This window comes from Thalassophryne amazonica, chromosome 8 (genome assembly GCF_902500255.1).
Source record: "Thalassophryne amazonica chromosome 8, fThaAma1.1, whole genome shotgun sequence".
NCBI classification, from domain to species: Eukaryota; Metazoa; Chordata; class Actinopteri; order Batrachoidiformes; family Batrachoididae; genus Thalassophryne; species Thalassophryne amazonica.
The window spans coordinates 50,926,922-50,948,543 of NC_047110.1; the positions used below are offsets into that span (position 1 = coordinate 50,926,922).

At 39.7% G+C, this 21,622-nt stretch overlaps 3 protein-coding genes across 4 annotated transcripts in view; 2 read left to right on the top strand and 1 right to left on the bottom strand.

The window, feature by feature from the left end:
* The window catches only part of apba2a (amyloid beta (A4) precursor protein-binding, family A, member 2a), a 63,440-nt gene extending 55,231 nt beyond the window's left edge, over positions 1–8,209 (top strand). For both annotated transcript variants that reach the window (XM_034176212.1, XM_034176213.1), the window contains exons 10-12: positions 4,323–4,442; positions 4,539–4,679; positions 7,690–8,209. In XM_034176212.1, coding sequence (XP_034032103.1) covers positions 4,323–4,442; positions 4,539–4,679; positions 7,690–7,761 — 333 coding nt within the window. In that variant the 3' untranslated portion in view covers positions 7,762–8,209. The remainder of the gene's footprint in view (positions 1–4,322; positions 4,443–4,538; positions 4,680–7,689) is intronic.
* Positions 8,210–9,908: 1,699 nt separating this feature from the next.
* Positions 9,909–16,324, bottom strand: duox2 (dual oxidase 2). Its single transcript, XM_034176215.1, has 8 exons — positions 16,289–16,324; positions 15,731–15,904; positions 15,565–15,622; positions 15,343–15,477; positions 12,417–12,624; positions 12,094–12,308; positions 11,821–12,011; positions 9,909–10,441 (listed from the first exon to the last, which is right to left on the bottom strand). Exons 2-8 carry the CDS (start codon positions 15,875–15,877, stop codon positions 10,430–10,432), a joined length of 966 nt encoding a protein of 321 aa, XP_034032106.1. The 5' UTR covers positions 15,878–15,904; positions 16,289–16,324; the 3' UTR covers positions 9,909–10,429.
* duox (dual oxidase) overlaps positions 16,114–21,622 on the top strand; it is a 78,489-nt gene continuing 72,980 nt past the window's right edge. The window contains 4 exon segments of the mRNA XM_034176216.1: positions 16,114–16,563; positions 16,671–16,765; positions 18,281–18,364; positions 18,435–18,599. Of these exon segments, the coding sequence (XP_034032107.1) occupies positions 16,699–16,765; positions 18,281–18,364; positions 18,435–18,599 (316 nt within the window). The 5' untranslated portion in view covers positions 16,114–16,563; positions 16,671–16,698.

Here is a 21,622-nt window from a genome sequence, read left to right on the forward strand (position 1 = left end):
CCAGACAGCTCCACACAGACAAGGAGCTGAGCTGCAATCAGCATTTTTTTCTGTGGTCTTTTTTTTTCAGCATGTAGTTTTTACTGCATTAAGTACACAGGATAAAAACAATCCTGCGTGATTTATACTGCGGTAACAATGGAACACAGCAGGAATCATAAATTGGCTTCAAGTCATGCCGGGTAATGCCTCTTTGCCCCGACTGGCGCTGGAACCACTTCCTTTCTGCGTTGAGCAAAGGATGCCAAAAAAATTAAACAGGTTTAATTTTTCGGCGCCCGACTTGCTTCCTCCTTTGCGCCCCTCGCACTGTTGTGGCGCCGAGCTGCATCATCTCGGCACTGAGTTGCTTCCACGCGGCGTCGTCATAATGACGCACGGTGCAACTGGGAAAAAACTGGGAGCACGGCTGCTGGGATAGGCTACAGCCCCCCGCGACCCTTAATTGGACTAAGTGGTAGAAGATGCATGAATGAATATTTAAGGGCTGCAATTGAAAAAACAAAGGTGCACTAGGAGCGCTAGGTTTCGAAAAGGTAGCTATTCGAACAAATTTTTTCTGTAAAAGAAAAATTTTGTTTATATAATTTACAAAGGTGCTTCCCCATACAATATTGCAATAAGTTAAATACGGATAACTGTAGAGAACTGTAATATAATGTTAAAAGACATCTGTGAAGTACAAAATATCTTAGTTTGCATATGATTCCTATTGACTTTGTTATTTTTTTACAAACATGTTTGATATGTTCTATCCAACACAATTTATCATCCATCCATACACCCAAAAAAAACATGTAGAAGAGACCCTTGATATTTCTTCGTTGTCTATGTAAATTTTAATTAGATCATGATTACATTTTTATTGCCAGCAAATAACATAAAATTTGACTTTTTTATATTTAACAATAATTTATTAGCTTTGAACCACACTGAATAATTCAAGAGATCACTATTTAAACTTTTAACCAAACCATCTATATCTTTGCTGGAAATAAAAAGGTTAGTATCATCAGCAAACAACAAAGGAAATGTTGCAGTAGAAACAGATGCAAAATCATTGATATATATTATGAATAAAAGCGGTCCCAAAATCGAACCTTGAGGAACTCCACAGTCTATAGAATTAATTTCAGATTCCAAATTCAAAAGAACATACTGTTTTCTCTCTAATAAATAAGGCATTTATGGACAGTTGCTTTAAATTCATATTTATGTAACTTAGAAAGCAAAATTTCATGATTTACTGTATCGAAAGGTCTAAAACACATCAATTCCAAATTCACTGTTGTCTAAAGCTGCATGAATTCTATCCATCAGTTCAGTCAGGGCCATATACGAGGTCTGTCCATAAAGTATAGGTCCTTTTTATTTTTTTCAAAAACTATATGGATTTCATTCATATGTTTTACATCAGACATGCTTGAACCCTCGTGCGCATGCGTGAGTTTTTCCACGCCTGTCGGTGACGTCATTCGCCTGTGAGCACTCCTTGTGGGAGGAGTCGTCCAGCCCCTCGTCGGAATTCCTTTGTCTGAGAAGTTGCTGAGAGACTGGCGCTTTGTTTGATCAAAATTTTTTCTAAACGTGTGAGACACATCGAAGTGGACACGGTTCGAAAAATTAAGCTGGTTTTCAGTGAAAATTTTAATGGCTGATGAGAGATTTTGAGGTGACACTGTCGCTTTAAGGACTTCCCACGGTGCGAGACGTCGCGCTGCGCTCTCAGGCGGCGTCATCAGCCTGTTTCACGCTGAAAACCTCCACATTTCAGGCTCTATTGATCCAGGACGTCATGAGAAAACAGAGAAGTTTCAGAAGAAGTCGGTTTCAGCATTTTATCCGGATATTCCACTGTTAAAGGAGATTTTTTTTAATGAAAGACGTGCGGACGGGTCCGCGCATCGGCTCGCAGCCGCCGCGACGCTCCGCCACAGGAAAAACACCTCTGTTGGAAGCCTTAAGGACAAGTTGGAACATGTCCAGCTGTTAAACAATTTCTCATATACTCACTCCACTGAAAGCCATCAAAAGCCGCCTGGATTTTACAAATGGTTATCAACACGGAGGTGTTTTTCCTGTGCCGCCGCTCCGCGCCGGCTGCGTCCCGACGCGCGGACCCGTCCGCACGTCTTTCATTAAAAAAAATCTCCTTTAACAGTGGAATATCCGGATAAAATGCTGAAACCGACTTCTTCTGAAACTTCTCTGTTCTCTCACGACGTCCTGGATCAATAGAGCCTGAAATGTGGAGGTTTTCAGCTTGAAACAGGCTGATGACGCCGCCTGAGAGCGCAGCGTGACGTCTCGCACCGTGGGAAGTCCTTAAAGGGACAGTGTCACCTCAAAATCTCTCATCAGCCGTTAAAATTTTCACTGAAAACCAGCTTAATTTTTTGAACCATGTCCACTTCGATGTGTCTCACAGGTTTAGAAAAACTTTTGATCAAACAAAGCGCCAGTCTCTCAGCAACTTCTCAGACAAAGGAATTCCGACGAGGGGCTGGACGACTCCTCCCACAAGGAGTGCTCACAGGCGAATGACGTCACCGACAGGCGTGGAAAAACTCACGCATGCGCACGAGGGTTCATGCATGTCTGACGTAAAAACATATGAATGAAATCCATATAGTTTTTGAAAAAAATAAAAAGGACCTATACTTTATGGACAGCCCTCGTATGTTGAATGATTTTTTTGAAATCCATATTAATAGTTATATAAAACTGAATTCTTAAGCAAATGATCATTTAATCTGTTATAAACAAGTTTCTCCAGAATCTTTGAAAAACATGGCAAAACTGAAATAGGCCGATAATTTGAAAAAATGCTGGGTCACATTTTAAACAATGCTATGATTTTAGCAATCTTTAAATCAGAAAGTACAATTCCCGTTTGCAAGGATAATGAAAAGATATGTGTAAGTGGTTCAGAAATTTCATGTATGACGTATTTCCAGTGATGATCTCACAAACCTCATTGGAATTTGTAGGTTCAAATTCGCTCACAGAATGGAATGAACCTTTGATGTAATCAACCGGATTTATATTTGTGGAATCAATTTTCTCTGCAAGAGAAGCACCGACATTTGAAAAAAAATTATTAAACTTGCAAGCAATGTCAAAGGGATCAGAGAAACATCTAGATCTATCTGAGAATGTTGACGGATATTTTGATGAACATGTTTTTTTTTAAGTAGTTCATTGATTACTTTCCAGGTGCCTTTAATATTGTTTATTGATTTATGGAAATTATCACTGAAGTATTTCCTCTTTGCAGCCCTAAGAAGAGTAGTGTATTTATTTTTATAGACTTTGTAAGTATATAAATTTAATGGTGAAGAAGATAATTTTAGAAATTTTTATTCTTTATTTTTTTGTATTTCTTGTATTTGAAATGGCATAAACATATTAAAATGTGTGAAATTCCAAGTGTTCCAATACTTTTGGAGGGCACAGTATCTTAACCTTATGATGAGTGCAAAATGATTGTGGTATTATTATTTTTTTTTAAGAATGTTTAATTTTCACTTTTGCTGCACTTTATGTCAAATCATAGTCATATCGTATATCATATTGATATGACAATATTGAAATACAATAATTTGGCCATATTGTACAGCCCTACTGTCAACTAGCTGAAAACTTTGAATATTAATTTACATCTACATAAAAAAAAATGCTTAAACTGGCATGGGGTTAAGAGGGCTGTAATTAGGAGGGTCAGATGAAAGGCAAAAAAGAAAAATGCTTAAAAAGGTGGGGGTATGGGGAGCAGAGCCCCTCCACAAGTTGAAAGGCAAAATAAGGAAACTGCTTAAAAAAAAGGGGGGGGGGGGGGGGGGGGGGGGGGGGTCGGGGGGGGGGGGAGCTGCAAGGTTTTAGTCATGTTCATGCTTCCAAGAACCATTTTACTGAAAAAAGTTTGAAGGACCTAAAGGAATATTGTTAGATGGTGAGGAGCTTTTCCAGGCATGTGAGAGGCAAATAAAGAAAAATGCTTAAAAAGGTGGGGGGGTCTGGGGGTGTTATGCTCCCCTGAAGCATTTACTCCAAATAAAGTCTGAAGGACCTAAAGGACATGGTGAGATGCTGACGAGCTTCGCTTGTTCATGTCCGCGACATATGCATATTATTTCATAAAGTAACGCTATTGAAACTCGATTGCAAGTATAACTTTAACTCAGAACGATTAAAATTATGTAAAGTCAGGAATAGCTTTTATTGTAACACTGTGCAGCGTTTTGCTGTGTGGATGATTTGATCAACACACTCAAGAATCAATAAAATTCATGTAAGCTCTGGTGGTTTTGGCCATATTTCAGGGTTTGAAGAATCAGGTGAAAGTAAAGCTGAGCATTGTGAGCTGTCCTCCTGTCACCACTGTCCTCATCAAGAGACCTGATCTCAAATTCCAGCTTGGCTTCAGCGTTCAGAATGGCATTGTGAGTAACAAAACCATTTTAATAGCAACTGTGCACTCAACATGAATGCCAGCACCCACTTACTCATAATAAATGAATGTCTTAAAAATGTCTCAGATCTGCAGTCTGATGAGGGGTGGCATCGCTGAACGAGGTGGCGTTCGAGTCGGACACAGAATCATTGAGATAAATGGTCAGAGTGTGGTTGCCATGGCACATGAGAAGATTGTACAGACTCTGTCCATCTCAGTGGGCGAGGTAAGAAAGTTTTTACTGATCGCCACTCCACACACGCAACTGTGTAAACCTGGGCATCTTCTACTATTTATACCTGTTTCCCATCAACATTTAATACATTGTGTTTTTTTAATTACTTTATACAGTAGTGTTCAGAATAATAGTAGTGCTATGTGACTAAAAAGATTAATCCATCTTTTGAGTATATTTTTTATTGTTACATGGGAAACAAGGTACCAGTAGATTCAGCAGATTCTCACAAATCCAACAAGACCAAGCATTCATGATATGCACACTCTTAAGGCTATGAAATTGGGCTATTAGTAAAAAAAAAAAAAGTAGAAAAGGGGGTGTTCACAATAATAGTAGCATCTGCTGTTGATGCTACAAACTCAAAACTATTATGTTCAAACTGCTTTTGTAGCAATCTTGTGAATCACTAAACTAGTATTTAGTTGTATAACCACAGTTTTTCATGATTTCTTCACATCTGTGAGGCATTAATTTAGTTGGTTTGGAACCAAGATTTTGCTCATTTACTAGTGTGCTTGGGGTCACTGTCTTGTTGAAACACCCATTTCAAGGGCATATCCTCTTCAGCATAAGGCAACATGACCTCTTCAATTATTTTGACATATCCAAACTGATCCATGATACCTGGTATGCGATATATAGGCCCAACACCATAGTAGGAGAAACATGCCCATATCATGATGCTTGCACCACCATGCTTCACTGTCTTCACTGTGAACTGTGGCTTGAATTCAGAGTTTGGGGGTCGTCTCACAAACTGTCTGCGGCCCTTGGACCCAAAAAGAACAATTTTACTCTCATCAGTCCACAAAATATTCCTCGATTTCTCTTTAGGCCAGTTGATGTGTTCTTTGGCAAATTGTAACCTCTTCTGCACGTCTTTTATTTAACAGAGGGACTTTGCGGGGGATTCTTGCAAATAAATTAGCTTCACACAGGCGTCTTCTAACTGTCACAGCACTTACAGGTAACTCCAGACTGTCTTTGATCATCCTGGAGCTAATCAATGAGTGAGCCTTTGCCATTCTGGTTATTCTTCTATCCATTTTGATGGTTGTTTTCCGTTTTCTTCCACGCGTCTCTGTTTTTTTTTGTCCATTTTAAAGCATTGGAGATCATTGTAGATGAACAGCTTATAATTTTTTGCACCTGCATATACGTTTTCCCCTCTCCAATCAACTTTTTAATCAAACTACGCTGTTCTTCTGAACAATGTCTTGAACATCCCATTTTCCTCAGGCTTTCAAAGAGAAAAGCATGTTCAACAGGTGCTGGCTTCATCCTTAAATAGGGGACACCTGATTCACACCTGTTTGTTCCACAAAATTGACAAACTCACTGACTGAATGCCACACTACTATTATTGTGAACACCCCCTTTTCTACTTTTTTTTTTTACTAATAGCCCAATTTCATAGCCTTAAGTGTGTGCATATCATGAATGCTTGGTCTTGTTGGATTTGTGCGAATCTGCTGAATCTACTGGTACCTTGTTTCCCATGTAACAATAGGAAATATACTCAAAACCTGGATTAATCTTTTTAGTCACATAGCACTACTATTATTCTGAACACTACTGTATCTGTGTGTAAATGTGTTTGGACAGACTAAAACTTATTTGCCAAGAATTGGTAGAGTCTGGTGTTGGGGTGAATTAAAGTGGTCATGCAGGTGAATAGCACCAAATATAAATATTGCATATAGCACACCCTACTACTTAAACACACACACACACACACACACACACACACACACACACACACACACACACACACACACACACACACACACACACACACACACACACACACACACACACACACACACACACACACACACACACACACACACACACACACACACACACAAAACAACAACAACAAACAAGCAGCATATACAGGTGCATCTCAAAAAATCAGAATATCATGAAAAACTTCAATATTTTTTGTCAGGTATTTCAGAGAGGGGAAATTTTATATATTTTACAGTGCATCCAGAAAGTATTCACAGCGCTTCACTTTTTCCGCATTTTGTTATGTTACAGCCTTATTCCAAAATACAGTAAATTAAATTTTCCCTCAAAATTCTACATACAACACCCCATAATGACAGCACGAAAAAGTCTGGCATTCACACCAAATAGTTCAGTCTTTGTTTCATGGTCTGAGAGTCCTTCAGGTGCCTTTTGGCAAACTCCAGGTGGGCTGCCATGTGCCTTTTACTAAGGAGTGCCTTCTGTCTGGCCACTCTATCATACTGTCCTGATTGGTGGATTGCTGCAGAGATGGTTGTCCTTCTGGAAGGTTCTTCTTTCTCCATAGAGGAATGCTGGCGCTCTGACAGGGTGACCATCGGGTTCTTGGTCACCTCCCTGACTAAGGCCCTTCTCCCCCGATCACTCAGTTCAGACAGGTGTCCAGCTCTAGGAAGAGTGCTGGTGGATCCGAATGTCTTCAGATGATGAAGGCCACTGTGCTCATTGGGACTTTCAAAGCAGCAAAAATGTTTCTGTACCCTTCCCCAGATTTGTGCCTTGAGGCAATCCTGTTTTGGAGGCCTACAGACAATTCCTTTGATTTCATGCTTGGTTTGTGCTCTGACATGCACTGAAAAAAGTGAAGAGCGGTGAATACTTTCCGGATGCACTGTAAATGTGCACATCTGCCTCACTTCTAATGATATTTTCTCCAGTTCAGTGGTGACAAGAAGCGGTTTACTCTGTTTCTGATTACCCCATCCAATAACATTAATTGAATAGTTAGTCTGTTTATTTGTCTTTTTGCATTTTACATCAACAATGTGACAAATACATTCATTTTTTTTCTGAGTGAAAAGATCAGTCATCTAAGAATAGAACCTAGGTTGAAAAATATCGGCGTTCTCCTTTAAAACAATATTTTTACAGAGATTGTCTGCTCATGTTTTGCTCTTATAAAATTAAGGCTGACTGAACTGCGATTTTTACTGACTGTCTCACCACCTCATTTGTTCTGCGGCAGATCAACATGAAGACAATGCCCGCTGTGATGTTCAGACTGCTGACAGGACAGGAGACTCCTGTCTACATATAGACACCAAGTGTGGAGCTGCATGTCTGGCTGTGCAGAAACGATGAACAGATGATTGCTGGATGGAATGAAAAGTTATTTTTCTATCATTTTATTTCTGGCCTCTTGTTGCTATGCTGTCTTAAACAAAACAGTATTCATTCATAATGACCTTACAATGTGAATACTCTGTGTGTAGTTGTGTATGTGAGTGTCTGGTGTTGAAGAGAAGTAGCTTTTAAGGTCATGATTATTTTCTTAAGAGATAAATTGGTACATTTATTTTTTATTTAGCCATTTTTATAACGTGTACGAGTTTAAAATGTACTTCTACTGTAAACACTTTGGATTACTCAAGGACTTGATTGGAAAGGCCATATTACTCCTACAGTATATGCATGTTATTACAAAGAATTGCTGAAAAGCAGTGATGGACACAGTTCAGCTAATCAGCTAACAGCTAATTAGCAAAGCTAACTTCAAAGCTAGCTTCCACTAAATTTAGTTCCACTCACTTCATCAGCTAACTTTTTTTTTTAAATAAAATTTAACAGTCAAAAACATTTGTAAATCCTAAAAAAAATACATTTATTTCTGTTGGAGTGTATTGACTCGGTCGCACATCTGGGTACTCTGTGAGCTCTTAGCAACGTGCTTCGCCAACTGGGGTGTAAACAGTTAATAGCAGACAATGAAGCTGATGCCATTTTTTTTCATTTTCACCACTGTTTTAGGTATTTTTTTAATGCCTCTGCAATGCAAGGCAGTGGATTGCACCAACAAAGTGATACAGAAAATTAAAATCCATCACGACACACCAAGACGATTATGCATCACATTGATTAGTAATAGCCCCTCCTGGCGCAGACCAGCAGTTCACAATGCATACATGACAGAAATGACTTAAAAAACACAAAAATACCTGGTGTGTCTATGAGGTAGGAATAAATATCAGGATATTGAACATCTGGCCATTGTTTGGGGTCATTTTTCCATTGTCCAGCTTTGTGTTGGTACGGACAAGATGCCCATCCCACTGCTACTAATTTGGTTTTATATCGCTCCCAGGTGATATTATCCAAACCCTCTGAATAGTTGGAGGCCACGCTAAGGCCCCAACAACAGAAATATAACTAAATTTGAACAAATAATTACTTAAATCTGGAATTCAGGAGCAAATACCACTCCCACATACACAATGTATCTCTACGGAAAAAGAAGTTGACAGCTGTGGATTTTCACACAGCAAAAGGCCAATGCGGGAGTAAACCGGCAGTTACGTGGCCATAAAACAAAAAAGTAAAAAGAAAAAAAAAAAAAAAATTCAAAAAGCAAAATTGTCATGTTGCATCAATACAACAAGCAGCTTCAGGAGGTGGAGGAGCAGGAGGTCAAGCAGAGTAAATGTGTTAATTAGATTATTAAAAATGATTTTCCATATTTATTTCAATTTCTTAATATTCCGTATTGGTTTAGTACATTCTGTACGGTGAGCAAACTGTATGTTGAGTGTAAACTGCTGAATTTAGTTTGTTCATTGAATTATTTATGTCTTGTCTTGATCATCTTATCTTGGCCCCCTTTTCAAGAACACCCATATTTACGCTACCACATATTACAATTTCAGCTCTTTAGGTCTGTTTTTCAGGGTATAAGATAAAAAAAAAAGCTAAAGCTAAAGTCTTATCATAAAAGTAAGTGGTTAACGGATTAGCGTTTTTTTTTTTCGAAGCTAATTTTTAGGTTAGCTGTGCCCACAGTTGCTGACCAGTAAGTAATTCTCAATATGACATGATAACCTATTACAGTAAGTATTTAAAGAGGATGATATGCTGTACAAAGGCACTCTACTGTGTGTATTACTGTATGGTGATACTGTAGGCCAAAGACGTCAACTTTTCAACAAAATGCAGCGTGGGTGACTGCTATCTTGACCAGAAGGTATACTGTAAGAATGTATGAAAATATACTTTACTGAATCAATCAATCAATCAATCAATTTTTTTATATAGCGCCAAATCACAACAAACAGTTGCCCCAAGGCGCTTTATATTGTAAGGCAAGGCCATACAATAATTATGTAAAACCCCAACGGTCAAAACGACCCCCTGTGAGCAAGCACTTGGCTACAGTGGGAAGGAAATGAATGTAATGTAACACAATACAGTTTCACTGATGACTGTTGGGCTTCATTTTATTCATGTGAGACTGCAAAAACAGGGTTACACAGAGAGAAAATCTGAAATACACTTATTCAGAGTTTAAACTGTCACTTTGCTCAAAAACAATCTGTAAATTTAACATATTGGACTCAATGTGTGTCCTGCACATTTTCAGTCTACAGTCTACAGTCTAGTCAGGATAAAATGAAAGAACATCTAACTAATAATTATATTTACAGTATGAGTCAGACTCCATTTTTACAGAAAACGGAGCAATATGGGCTTTATGAGCCTTCCTGATCAATGTATATACAATTTGTATGGATCCCATACACACATAGATTGTATTAATGACTTCTATAACATGACAGTTACATTTTTTTGAATAGTTTTATAAATATTTGCTGCAACTGTGAGTCATTTACACACAACACTTCACATAGATTAAAAGTAGTGTAAATTTAGACACATTCAGAAAGCTCTGTTCAAGTATCGTCTGGAATAGCTGCCTGCTGGAAACTTGGATGGAATCATATATGCTCCTGAAATACAAAAACAAAACACAAACACATAAATCTTTAACAAGAATTAATTACAGTAATAATTATAACACTTTTGAAATATGATGGGAACATCTAGACTGACAGAAATCCAAAATAGCCAACTGGAACCATGTGGTTTCAAATAAATTTGGAAAATGAGTTCTTTTCTCATTTCTTTAGTTTTATTTATTACGTCCGTCAAGGACGTAATAAATAAAACTCATCAGCGTTTATTTATTTGTCTGTCTGTCTGAGCAGGATTACGTAAAAACTACTGCATGGATTTTTATGCAATTTTCACCACAGATAGATATTAGGGCATGGAAGACTCCATTAAATTTTAGAGGTGATCCAGATCTGGATTCTGGATCAAGATTTCACTTTATTGGCTTTGAAGGATTATGTCAAAACTACTTCATGGCTTCTCACCAAATTTACACCACAGATAGATATTAGGGCATGGAAGACTCCATTAAATTTTAGAGGTGATCCAGATCTGGATTCTGGATCAAGATTTCACTTTATTGGCTTTGAAGGATTATGTCAAAACTACTTCATGGCTTCTCACCAAATTTACACCACAGATAGATATTAGGGCATGGAAGACTCCATTAAATTTTAGAGGTGATCCAGATCTGGATTCTGGATCAAGATTTCACTTTATTGGCTTTGAAGGATTATGTCAAAACTACTTCATGGCTTCTCACCAAATTTACACCACAGATAGATATTAGGGCATGGAAGACTCCATTAAATTTTAGAGGTGATCCAGATCTGGATTCTGGATCAAGATTTCACTTTATTGGCTTTGAAGGATTATGTCAAAACTACTTCATGGCTTCTCACCAAATTTACACCACAGATAGATATTAGGGCATGGAAGACTCCATTAAATTTTAGAGGTGATCCAGATCTGGATTCTGGATCAAGATTTCACTTTATTGGCTTTGAAGGATTATGTCAAAACTACTTCATGGCTTCTCACCAAATTTACACCACAGATAGATATTAGGGCATGGAAGACTCCACTAAATTTTGGAGGTGATCCAGATCTGAATTGGTGGATGTCAGAAATCTCTGATTGCTCTTGTTTGTTTATTTTTTAATGTTCAGACTATCAAAATTCTACCTAGTTATAATCTGGATATGCCAATAATCAGATTTGTACTGGCAGTCTGAAGATAACCTTCAATTTATGATCCTTGACTGCTTTGATCAACAATCCTAATTTTAAAAGATCTGTCTTTCCACCAAATTTAATTAAAATCTATTCATGTCTTCTTGAGATATCTGCTGACAATCAAGCAGACAAAATAAAAACATAACCTTAAAGGGGGCACCAAGATACTTGTGACTGGGACAGCCAAGCGGCCACTTACCACTGTGGCTTTTATTGGTAAAGGTGAAATCGTCACTTTATCAAGGAATGCAGAATTCATGTAGCTCTCTCCAAAAGACACGTCCTCATCTTCATAACTGTCCACACCGACGCTAAAAGCTTCGTTCATCTTCTCTGGTACCACAAAGTTAAATATCACCACCAGGATCCCAATGACTGAGCACAGCACACCTGGAAATCATTGTGTTTGAGAGGAATCAGTCATTCAGGAGGCTTTGAGGATGGAGGACTTAGTGAAGCTTCTTGTCCTTACCTGTAGCCAGCGCCAGCCAGAAAGAGTGACTGTACTCAGTTTGGAAAGAGTACATTCCAATAGAGAAGATACACTGTGGCACATTCATGATGGTGGAGAAGGAGGCCATGGAGAAGAAGATGAAGGCGGCGGTGGCCATCATCATGTAGCCTGCGTAGAGAATGACCGGCATGGAGAAGAGGATATTTGCCACTAACCAGCAGCAAAATGCAGTCCTGTGGAGGATTCATATTCAGCTGTTAGAATTTGGATTCACACACAGCTTTCATTACGTTCCTGATGCTTCCACAGCAACAGACAAGTCTTACAGTATTTAGTATTACCACAGTGTTGCTGAGGCGTATCGTCCGGAGTATCTGTACTGAAAGATGAGTCCACACGGGCTGCCGAGGGTGAACTTCTCAGCGATGTACAGGATGGGGTTGGGCAGGCCTTTCTCCAGAGCTTCTTTATACTCTTCATCAATGGAGTCATGCCAGCTGAACATCTCATTGTAATTTATAGTCTCATTAAACTGAACAACAGGATTTCCTGGAGGAGAAAAGATGGCAAAATTCATCTTTTTGTATATGTGAGACATATTTAAGTGGATGTGGCCTGATGATCTTTGGTGGCCACCACACCTCAGCTTTGGAAATGAAAGAAAATTCAAATACATCAAAGCCACATATGTGTTGAGAGATACAGAGGGAGAACGAAGAAGTGTCTGCTTCAGCTATGTTCATAGAAGATCCTTTCGGCAGGGCTGTGTGGAGTTAAGACGGTGTTCTTTCCATATTAGTGTGCAACTTTTGTAAAACAATCACAAAGTTATGGTTTATTTCTCTGATTTACACCATTTCTGTATGAAAGAATTCTGTCTGTCTCACACCTGCTCCTAATCCATCATCAATCCACTAACCATGCAGCAGATGACAGGCATGTCTGAGATATTACAAAAACAAAGAAAAGTTGCTTTTAGGTTTGCTCTAATATATTAAAGTGCACTAGTTGAGATTGAGTTTTAAATTTGTGACTTGCAAGATGGTAGCATTTGTTGTTTTTGAGTTATTATACATTAAGAGGTATGGACTTGTTGATCCATGTTTTCACTCACATTCCTCAGATTAGGTTTCCAAAAGTGTAAAAATCAAATATTTCAATAGTTGTTTAAGCAATTTCTTGAGGAAGTACTGTATTTTTTGGAGTATAAGTCACACCTTTATTTCTTATTATGATCTTTTTAATTTGGGATTTTTGTGCATTGTTGAAGTGTACTTTTTTATTACATGATTGATACATTGATCATAAACATAATTAGCAGCTTCGTTGATAGTGAAAACACAGGGGTGGTGGCCAAGTGATTAGTGCCCTTGGTTTCAGTGTGGAAGGTTCCAGGTTCAGACCCCACCCCTGCCACATTTCTCCATGTAACGTGGAGTTGCGTCAGGAAGGGCATCCGGTGCCAAATCAACATGTAAATCCACCTGATCTGCTGTGGCGCCCCCAAGGGAACAACCAAATGGATTTACTATTGAAAATGATGGTTTGGTGTAGCCTTAACTTATAACCTTACCAAAATTTAACCAGTGTTTTGATGGAAAAATATCTGCATGTTTGTCACATTGTTCTGATGCAGGGCAGAGATGCGCAATCATAATAAACGCACTGGTTTTATATCATGCTTTTCCATCTGAATCAGAAGCCCAAAGCGCTTTGCAATGATGCCTCACATTCACCCAGTCATATGCACACACTGATATCAGGATGCTGAAATACAAGGCGCTCACTACTCACCAGGAGCAATTTGGGGATTAATGACCCTGCCCATGGTCTCTTAGTGATTTTCCAGCCTGACGGTGGTTTGAACCGAGGATCCTCTGGTCTCAAGTCCACCACTTAACCACTAAACCATCACCTTCCCATAATAAACCTTTAGATACATAACTCAAAACTTAAAATGGCTTCTTGTCTATTTGTATGTTTATTTGCACCACCATTGGAAGCATTTAATTTTTTATTTAATTTTTTCTAATTTTTTACAAGTTATCTGAAAAATGTGTTGTCCAATTTTGATAGGTACATGATATAATTTTGGTTAGGCTCTATCATAGATCAAGGTCAATTTTCAAGTCTGATTTCCATCCCCATGTTACAGTTTTTGCCAACTGCTTCCACCCAAAAAGTGAATACTTAGACTAAAACTTCAAATCCAACACTTTTGTAACAATCGCTAAAACACAATGTGACAATATCTTAAAAACATTTTCTACTTTGCACATTGCTTGCAATTCTTCAACACAGTTGTTGCAGAACATTACACAGCTTTTCTTACAGTAGAAACTGAACTCAAACATAGTCACTTTTAATAAAAATGCAAAACACCTCTGGCAATTGGAAATACTTACAGTATGTACACATCTGAAAAAACTACTTCAGTGTTTTGTGTAAAACACATCAGTGTGTTGCTTTGTGTTGATTTGAAAGTGTTTCAAAATGTCGCATGTGTTTATCATTTTGTTGCTAGAATGACATTTTTAGAAGAGACTGTTCGATTTTGACTGTAGGGTTTCATTTGGACAGACTTTATCTTGTTTGTGTGTAGAGTTTGACACAGTGAGCCAACTTTTGCTAAATGTGTGTAAGCAATCGGCAAAAAGTGTAATATATTGGGTAAATTGCTAATTTTATGGAAATGAGTCTAGCAATTTTATTGCTTTTGAAGTTTACCGTTTTAAAGCTCGTATTTTTTTTCTGCAAGCCTGATGGTTTGAAATTTACAGTGGAATTCATCACCACCTTGTGGAAGAAGGCTGGTATATGTACATACTGTAAGTAATTCTTATTTTTATTTATTTTTTGTTTTTACTTGGGGTTACCACAGCACCTGCAAGTTGGATCTGCATGTTTATTTGGCACAAACTTCATGCTGGATGCCCTTCCTGACCCAACTCCACATTACTTGGAGAAATGTGGTGGGGATGGGGTTTAGTACATAGTGTATAGGTATAAAAACATTGTTTTATTCCTGTCATTGTCCATGCTACAACATATATATTAGACTATTTAGAAGCTGACAAAAGGTGCTACATATTTTAGGCTTCAAAATGATGTGATAGAAAACATGACTGAACCAAAGGCTCAACAGCTGTGCTGCCTGAAGCATTTGATTCTTCCATTTTAAATTAGGTGGGACTTAAACATTATGAAGGAAAAAACAAAAGATACTGCCCTGCTTACTATGATAGAAGGGATGATCTGATGACTCACCTTTTAGCGTAACATTAATTCCATATAATCCGACATGAAGGCCAACGTCAGCGTTAATCACGGCGCTGCTGAAAGACTTGTAGGTGGCATTAGTGGTCATTCTTGCCTCAGCCCAGTCGCTAGTAAAGTTGAGTGCTGGAGACAAAAGACAAACAGGTGAATAATGACCGCAGAAAACACATTAGGGTCTTCAGGATTAAAAAGACTTCAATCCAAACTCACCCACTATCACGGCACCAATGAACAAGCTGGTTATTATTCTAACCATCCAGAACAGTCGCTATAACAGGATGGAAAAGAATGAAAATGAATCACAAAGAACGTGTCCAGTACCCAACCAGGCCCACACGGAGGGCAACAATAGCTCATCTGCTGGGGTTGCACTTACCGACCTCCCTCGTATCCCTGGCAGAATGAGAAGAAGACTTGCTGCTAGCACAAGGAAAACCAGAATAATGGCAAGCAGGCTGCCACTGAAGATGAAGGGGGTCCTTTGTAGAGGGTAGAATGGGTAAATGTCATCGTAGAAACTCATCTTCGCTTGGGATCTTCCAGGAAGCAGCTGAGAGCAGACAGTGCAACAGAGAAATCAGTGTTAGTGGTGGAGGTCTCAGTTACCTCCAGATGCAGAGATAGTCAACCTTATTCGATAAGGGATGGTATACCCTTACCCCATCTAACACACACACACACACACACACACACACACACACACACACACACACACACACACACACACACACACACACACACACACACACACACACACACACACACACACACGCATGAATATAGAGATGCACCTGCAAAATGCATGCATCAGCATGTTTCCATGCACATCACAGAAGGTTTAAAACCTTTAATATCAAGTCAAGCTCTCAAATTCAAAGTGTCAACTTGCATCAGTGAAAGAGAAAAGGACTAAATCCTGCATAAGCCTCCTTACCTGACGGTGGAGAGGTGATGAATGAAGAGGAGGAGTGAAGTGTGAATGCCTGAGAGGAATGCACACGTCTTTTATACCATGGCTGTCCTTTGTGTCATTGAGGAGGAGGATGGAAAAGAGGTGTGCTGCTCAGACGAGGGCCGTTCCCATTTGGGCAACACAGATCACAAACAGTGTGCGATAAGCTGAACAACACACATTGGCTTCAGTGTTGCACCATCCAGCCGTCCACATTATCACTCAGCTGCTGTGATTCTGCACCACCTCTGCAGCGGGTAAGTCTCAACCAACTCATTTAATAAAGTGCATTAGAAAATATCACATTGAATGAGTTGGAACTGTTGCTCCGGCGTGTCTCCTCTTTCACTCCACTTGGCTGCAGGCTGAGCTGAGGAGCGTCTCTTGCATCAATGGATTTACGTCAGCAAGTCTGGAATGCGTATGCAGTGGTTGGTTTGGTACTCTTTGTGGGTAAATGTGAGTAGATTACTGCAATTTTACTTCATATTCACTCATTTAGCTGAGCTTTGCAAGAGAAGATAGGGGAAGCTGGGGTAGGATGTCACACTAACTATAGTTCGCTTTTATAGAGTTTGTTATTAAAAACGTCATAGCCTTGTGGTCAGAGTAACCACTGTGGCATTTTTCTCTTAACACATTATTGAGGTGAAAGGGGTTTTTGTAATTTTTTTTAAACTGAAAATCTGTATTTAAATTTTGAGATCAGATCAGTTATGTATGTTGTTAAGAATGCCAAATCTAATTATAATAAAATTGGGCAAAGACACTGGACCTACAGACGGGAAGAAGTGTTCTGATTTAGCTTAGGAGCAGTCAGTGATCAAACGTTAAGTTAAATTTCCAGCCCTATTCTAAAATGTAGGGAAATAGCTGATTTTGTGGAAATGAGTTTTTTTTTTTTAGCAAACTTGACTGTTTCAAAGCCCATATAACATGTAACAAAGTATCATGCACAGAAATTATTTAAATGCATGAAACTTTGAAATTGAATGCATTGTCATTGTTCTCTGGGAAGGCTTTTTAAATCTAACTATTATATTATTATTTCAGTGTAATCTGTGTTAATTTAGCTTTAAACAGTATGAAGACTAAACTGTAATTTGGTAGTCTACAGCATTTTACTGACAGCAAAAATGTGACAAACACATTGGAACAGACATACCAGCTACCCCAACATATGCAATCTAATTTAAAAATGAATTTGTATGCTTATATGATCTTTTTAAAAATCTTTTTCTGTTAATATAAAATCATGGACGGAACCATACAATCCCATATAGAATCTCCCTCTAATGGGGTTACTTGTCAAAAGTGTACACTTTATACTTCATGCTAATATCTTTTGTCAAAGCCAGATTAATACGAGCGGAGCGGTGCGAGCCTCACTCTATGGTAGACGAAGGCACAAACCGGAAGTGGCACAACCACCCCCCCCCACCCCCCGGGGAAAAAGCCACAAACCGTTGTCTTAAAAAAGCCCTAAAAAGCCACAAACCAGAGATAAATAAACATAGACATTATAAAGAGGAGTAGAGGCCACATTGCTTGCCAAGGAGCAAGAAATGCGACCACCATCTTGGACCAGTTATCATAGTGATTCTATCATAAGGACCAGTGAAGGTTTGATTTTATAATCTTATTTTCTTTTTTAATCTTTCTAACATAAAGCCCCTCCCAGAAGCCGAAAGGTTTTAGCCATGCTTGTGCTCCATTTACTCAAAAAAAAAAGTTTGAAGGACCTAAATGATATGGTTAGATGCTGAAGAGCTTCGCTCCTCATGCCTGTGACATATACATATTAGGTTTAAGATAGTTGTGTTTCTACACAGCATGTCAGATTTTCACTCTATGATAAAATATAACTTTAATTAAATAGCTACCCATTTACAGTAGAAGTCACATATCTGTGACAACTTGCCCCAGCCTCCCCTACTTAACACATTTCCCCCCCCCCCCCCCCCCCCCGATGAGATTGTGACTGTGAGACACAATGGGAGGTTCCTCGCTTTGATGGCTGGTACAACAGTTTGGGATCTCCCAGAAGAGGTGCTGCGGGTAAGTTTGGCTTTGTGAAAGTGCGCAGCGGCGCAGCCGTGCACCTGCTTACCGCACTGTGTCTGCGCAGGATCTCACTTGGCGCGCATTCTGCCTGCGCAGTACTGGGACGGAGTCTACCAGCCGGTGCAGGAGCCTCAGGTGCCAAACGCCCGGAGACTGAGCCGCCTGCTGACCGAGGGGCCCTCCGGCCTGCCCTCAGCGCGCAATCAGACTGTGCTGGCGCTGTTTTTTGGTAAATATGAAATGCATTCTGTTCCAAGTGCACCGCCCTCTTAAATCCACACTGATCAATCAGTTCACCAGGGGTGCAGCCAAGAAATCGTTTTGGGAGACCCAGTGTCCACTAGATGTCCGTAAAACAAGCCAACCCAACTATGCAGACTCAGAATCGAATTCCCATACCGGATCGGTCGCGGCCCGGGTTAACAACGTCCGCCACCGGTGCTGTTGCCCAACAGGGTGCCGGTGGAAATTGGGCTACTGCTGGGCGAAGACGACGAAGAAGAGGAGGAAAACGTTGCCACGAACAGCGGGAGAAGAAGAAAACTAGAAGGGTGGAAATGAGAGTGGGGACTTTGAATGTTGGTAGTATGACTGGTAAAGGGAGAGAGCTGGCTGATATGATGGAGAGGAGAAAGGTAGACATACTGTGTGTGCAAGAGACCAAGTGGAAGGGAAGTAAGAGCAGGAGCATCCGCGGTGGGTACAAGTTGTTGTACCATGGTGAGGACAGGAAGAGAAATGGTGTTGGGGTCATTTTAAAGGAAGAGTATGTTAAAAGTGTGTTGGAGGTTAAACAAAGTGTCTGACAGGGTGATTAGTGTGAAGTTGTAAATTGAAGGGGTGATGATGAATATCATCAGTGTATATGCCCCACAGGTAGGTTGTGAGATGAAGGAGAAAGAAGATTTCTGGAGTGTGTTAGATGAGGTGGTGGAGAGTGTGCCCAAGCATGAAAGAGTGGTGATAGGAGCAGACTTCAGTGGGCATGTTGGTGAAGGGAACAGAGGTGATGAGGAAGTAATGGGTAGATATGGTATCAAGGATAGGAATGGGGAAGGACAGATGGTAGTTGATTTTGCAAAAAGGATGGAAATGGCTGTAGTGAATACCTACTTTAAGAAAAGGGAGGAGCACAGGGTAACATATAAGAGTGGAGGAAGGTGCACACAGGTGGACTACATTCTTTATAGGAGATGCAAGCTAAAAGAAATCACAGACTGTAAGGTGGTGGCAGGAGAGAGTGTCACTAGACAGCACAGGATGATTGTTTGTAGGATAACTTTAGAGGTAAAGATGAAGAAGAGAGTGAGAGCTCAACAAAGGATCAGATGGTGGAAGCTGAAGGAGGAAGACTTGTGTGAAATTTAGCGAGCAGGTGAGAGAAGCACTAGTTGGAGGGGAAGCAATTTTGGACAACTGGAAAAGTACTGCAGATGTGGTGAGGGAGACAGCTAGGGCAGTACTGGTATCAATCAATCAATTTTTTTATATAGCGCCAAATCACAACAAACAGTTGCCCCAAGGCGCTTTATATTGTAAGGCAAGGCCATACAATAATTATGTAAAACCCCAACGGTCAAAACGACCCCCTGTGAGCAAGCACTTGGCTACAGTGGGAAGGAAAAACTCCCTTTTAACAGGAAGAAACCTCCAGCAGAACCAGGCTCAGGGAGGGGCAGTCTTCTGCTGGGACTGGTTGGGGCTGAGGGAGAGAACCAGGAAAAAGACATGCTGTGGAGGGGAGCAGAGATCGATCACTAATGATTAAATGCAGAGTGGTGCATACAGAGCAAAAAGAGAAATAAACAGTGCATCATGGGAACCCCCCAGCAGTCTACGTCTATAGCAGCATAACTAAGGGATGGTTCAGGGTCACCTGATCCAGCCCTAACTATAAGCTTTAGCAAAAAGGAAAGTTTTAAGCCTAATCTTAAAAGTAGAGAGGGTGTCTGTCTCCCTGATCTGAATTGGGAGCTGGTTCCACAGGAGAGGAGCCTGAAAGCTGAAGGCTCTGCCTCCCATTCTACTCTTACAAATCCTAGGAACTACAAGTAAGCCTGCAGTCTGAGAGCGAAGCGCTCTATTGGGGTGATATGGTACTACGAGGTCCCTAAGATAAGATGGGACCTGATTATTCAAAACCTTATAAGTAAGAAGAAGAATTTTAAATTCTATTCTAGAATTAACAGGAAGCCAATGAAGAGAGGCCAATATGGGTGAGATATGCTCTCTCCTTCTAGTCCCCGTCAGTACTCTAGCTGCAGCATTTTGAATTAACTGAAGGCTTTTTAGGGAACTTTTAGGACAACCTGATAATAATGAATTACAATAGTCCAGCCTAGAGGAAATAAATGCATGAATTAGTTTTTCAGCATCACTCTGAGACAAGACCTTTCTGATTTTATAGATATTGCGTAAATGCAAAAAAGCAGTCCTACATATTTGTTTAATATGCGCTTTGAATGACATATCCTGATCAAAAATGACTCCAAGATTTCTCACAGTATTACTAGAGGTCAGGGTAATGCCATCCAGAGTAAGGATCTGGTTAGGCAGAGGAGCTACAGCATCCAAAGTTGTCTTCAATGAGGATGTAAAACTATTGACGAGATACTCTATCTCCCTTACAGAGTTTAGGTAGCTACTCTGCACTGTGTTGGTATATGGCATTAGAGAACATAAAGAAGGAATCATATCCTTAAACCTAGTTACAGCGCTTTCTGCAAGACTTCTAGTGTAATGAAACTTATTCCCTACTGCTGGGTAGTCCATCAGAGTAAATGTAAATGTTATTAAGAAATGATCAGACAGAAGGGAGTTTTCAGGGAATACTGTTAAGTCTTCTATTTCCATACCATAAGTCAGAACAAGATCTAAGATATGATTAAAGTGGTGGGTGGACTCATTTACTTTTTGAGCAAAGCCAATAGAGTCTAATAATAGATTAAATGCAGTGTTGAGGCTGTCATTCTCAGCATCTGTGTGGATATTAAAATCGCCCACTATAATTATCTTATCTGAGCTAAGCACTAAGTCAGACAAAAGGTCTGAAAATTCACAGAGAAACTCACAGTAACGACCAGGTGGACGATAGATAATAACAAATAAAACTGGTTTTTGGGACTTCCAATTTGGATGGACAAGACTAAGAGACAAGCTTTCAAATGAATTAAAGCTCTGTCTGGGTTTTTGATTAATTAATAAGCTGGAATGGAAGATTGCTGCTAATCCTCCGCCCCGGCCCGTGCTACG

Coding starts and splice junctions, on each gene's coding strand:
- duox2 (XM_034176215.1), bottom strand. CDS start 15,877: ATGAGTTTCTACGATGACATTTACCCATTCTACCCTCTACAAAGGACC. Junction 15,623..15,730: donor CAGGGATACGAGGGAGGTCG/GTAAGTGCAACC, acceptor ATCCTGTTATAG/CGACTGTTCTGGATGGTTAG. Junction 12,625..15,342: donor AATTAATGTTACGCTAAAAG/GTGAGTCATCAG, acceptor TTTCTCCTCCAG/GAAATCCTGTTGTTCAGTTT.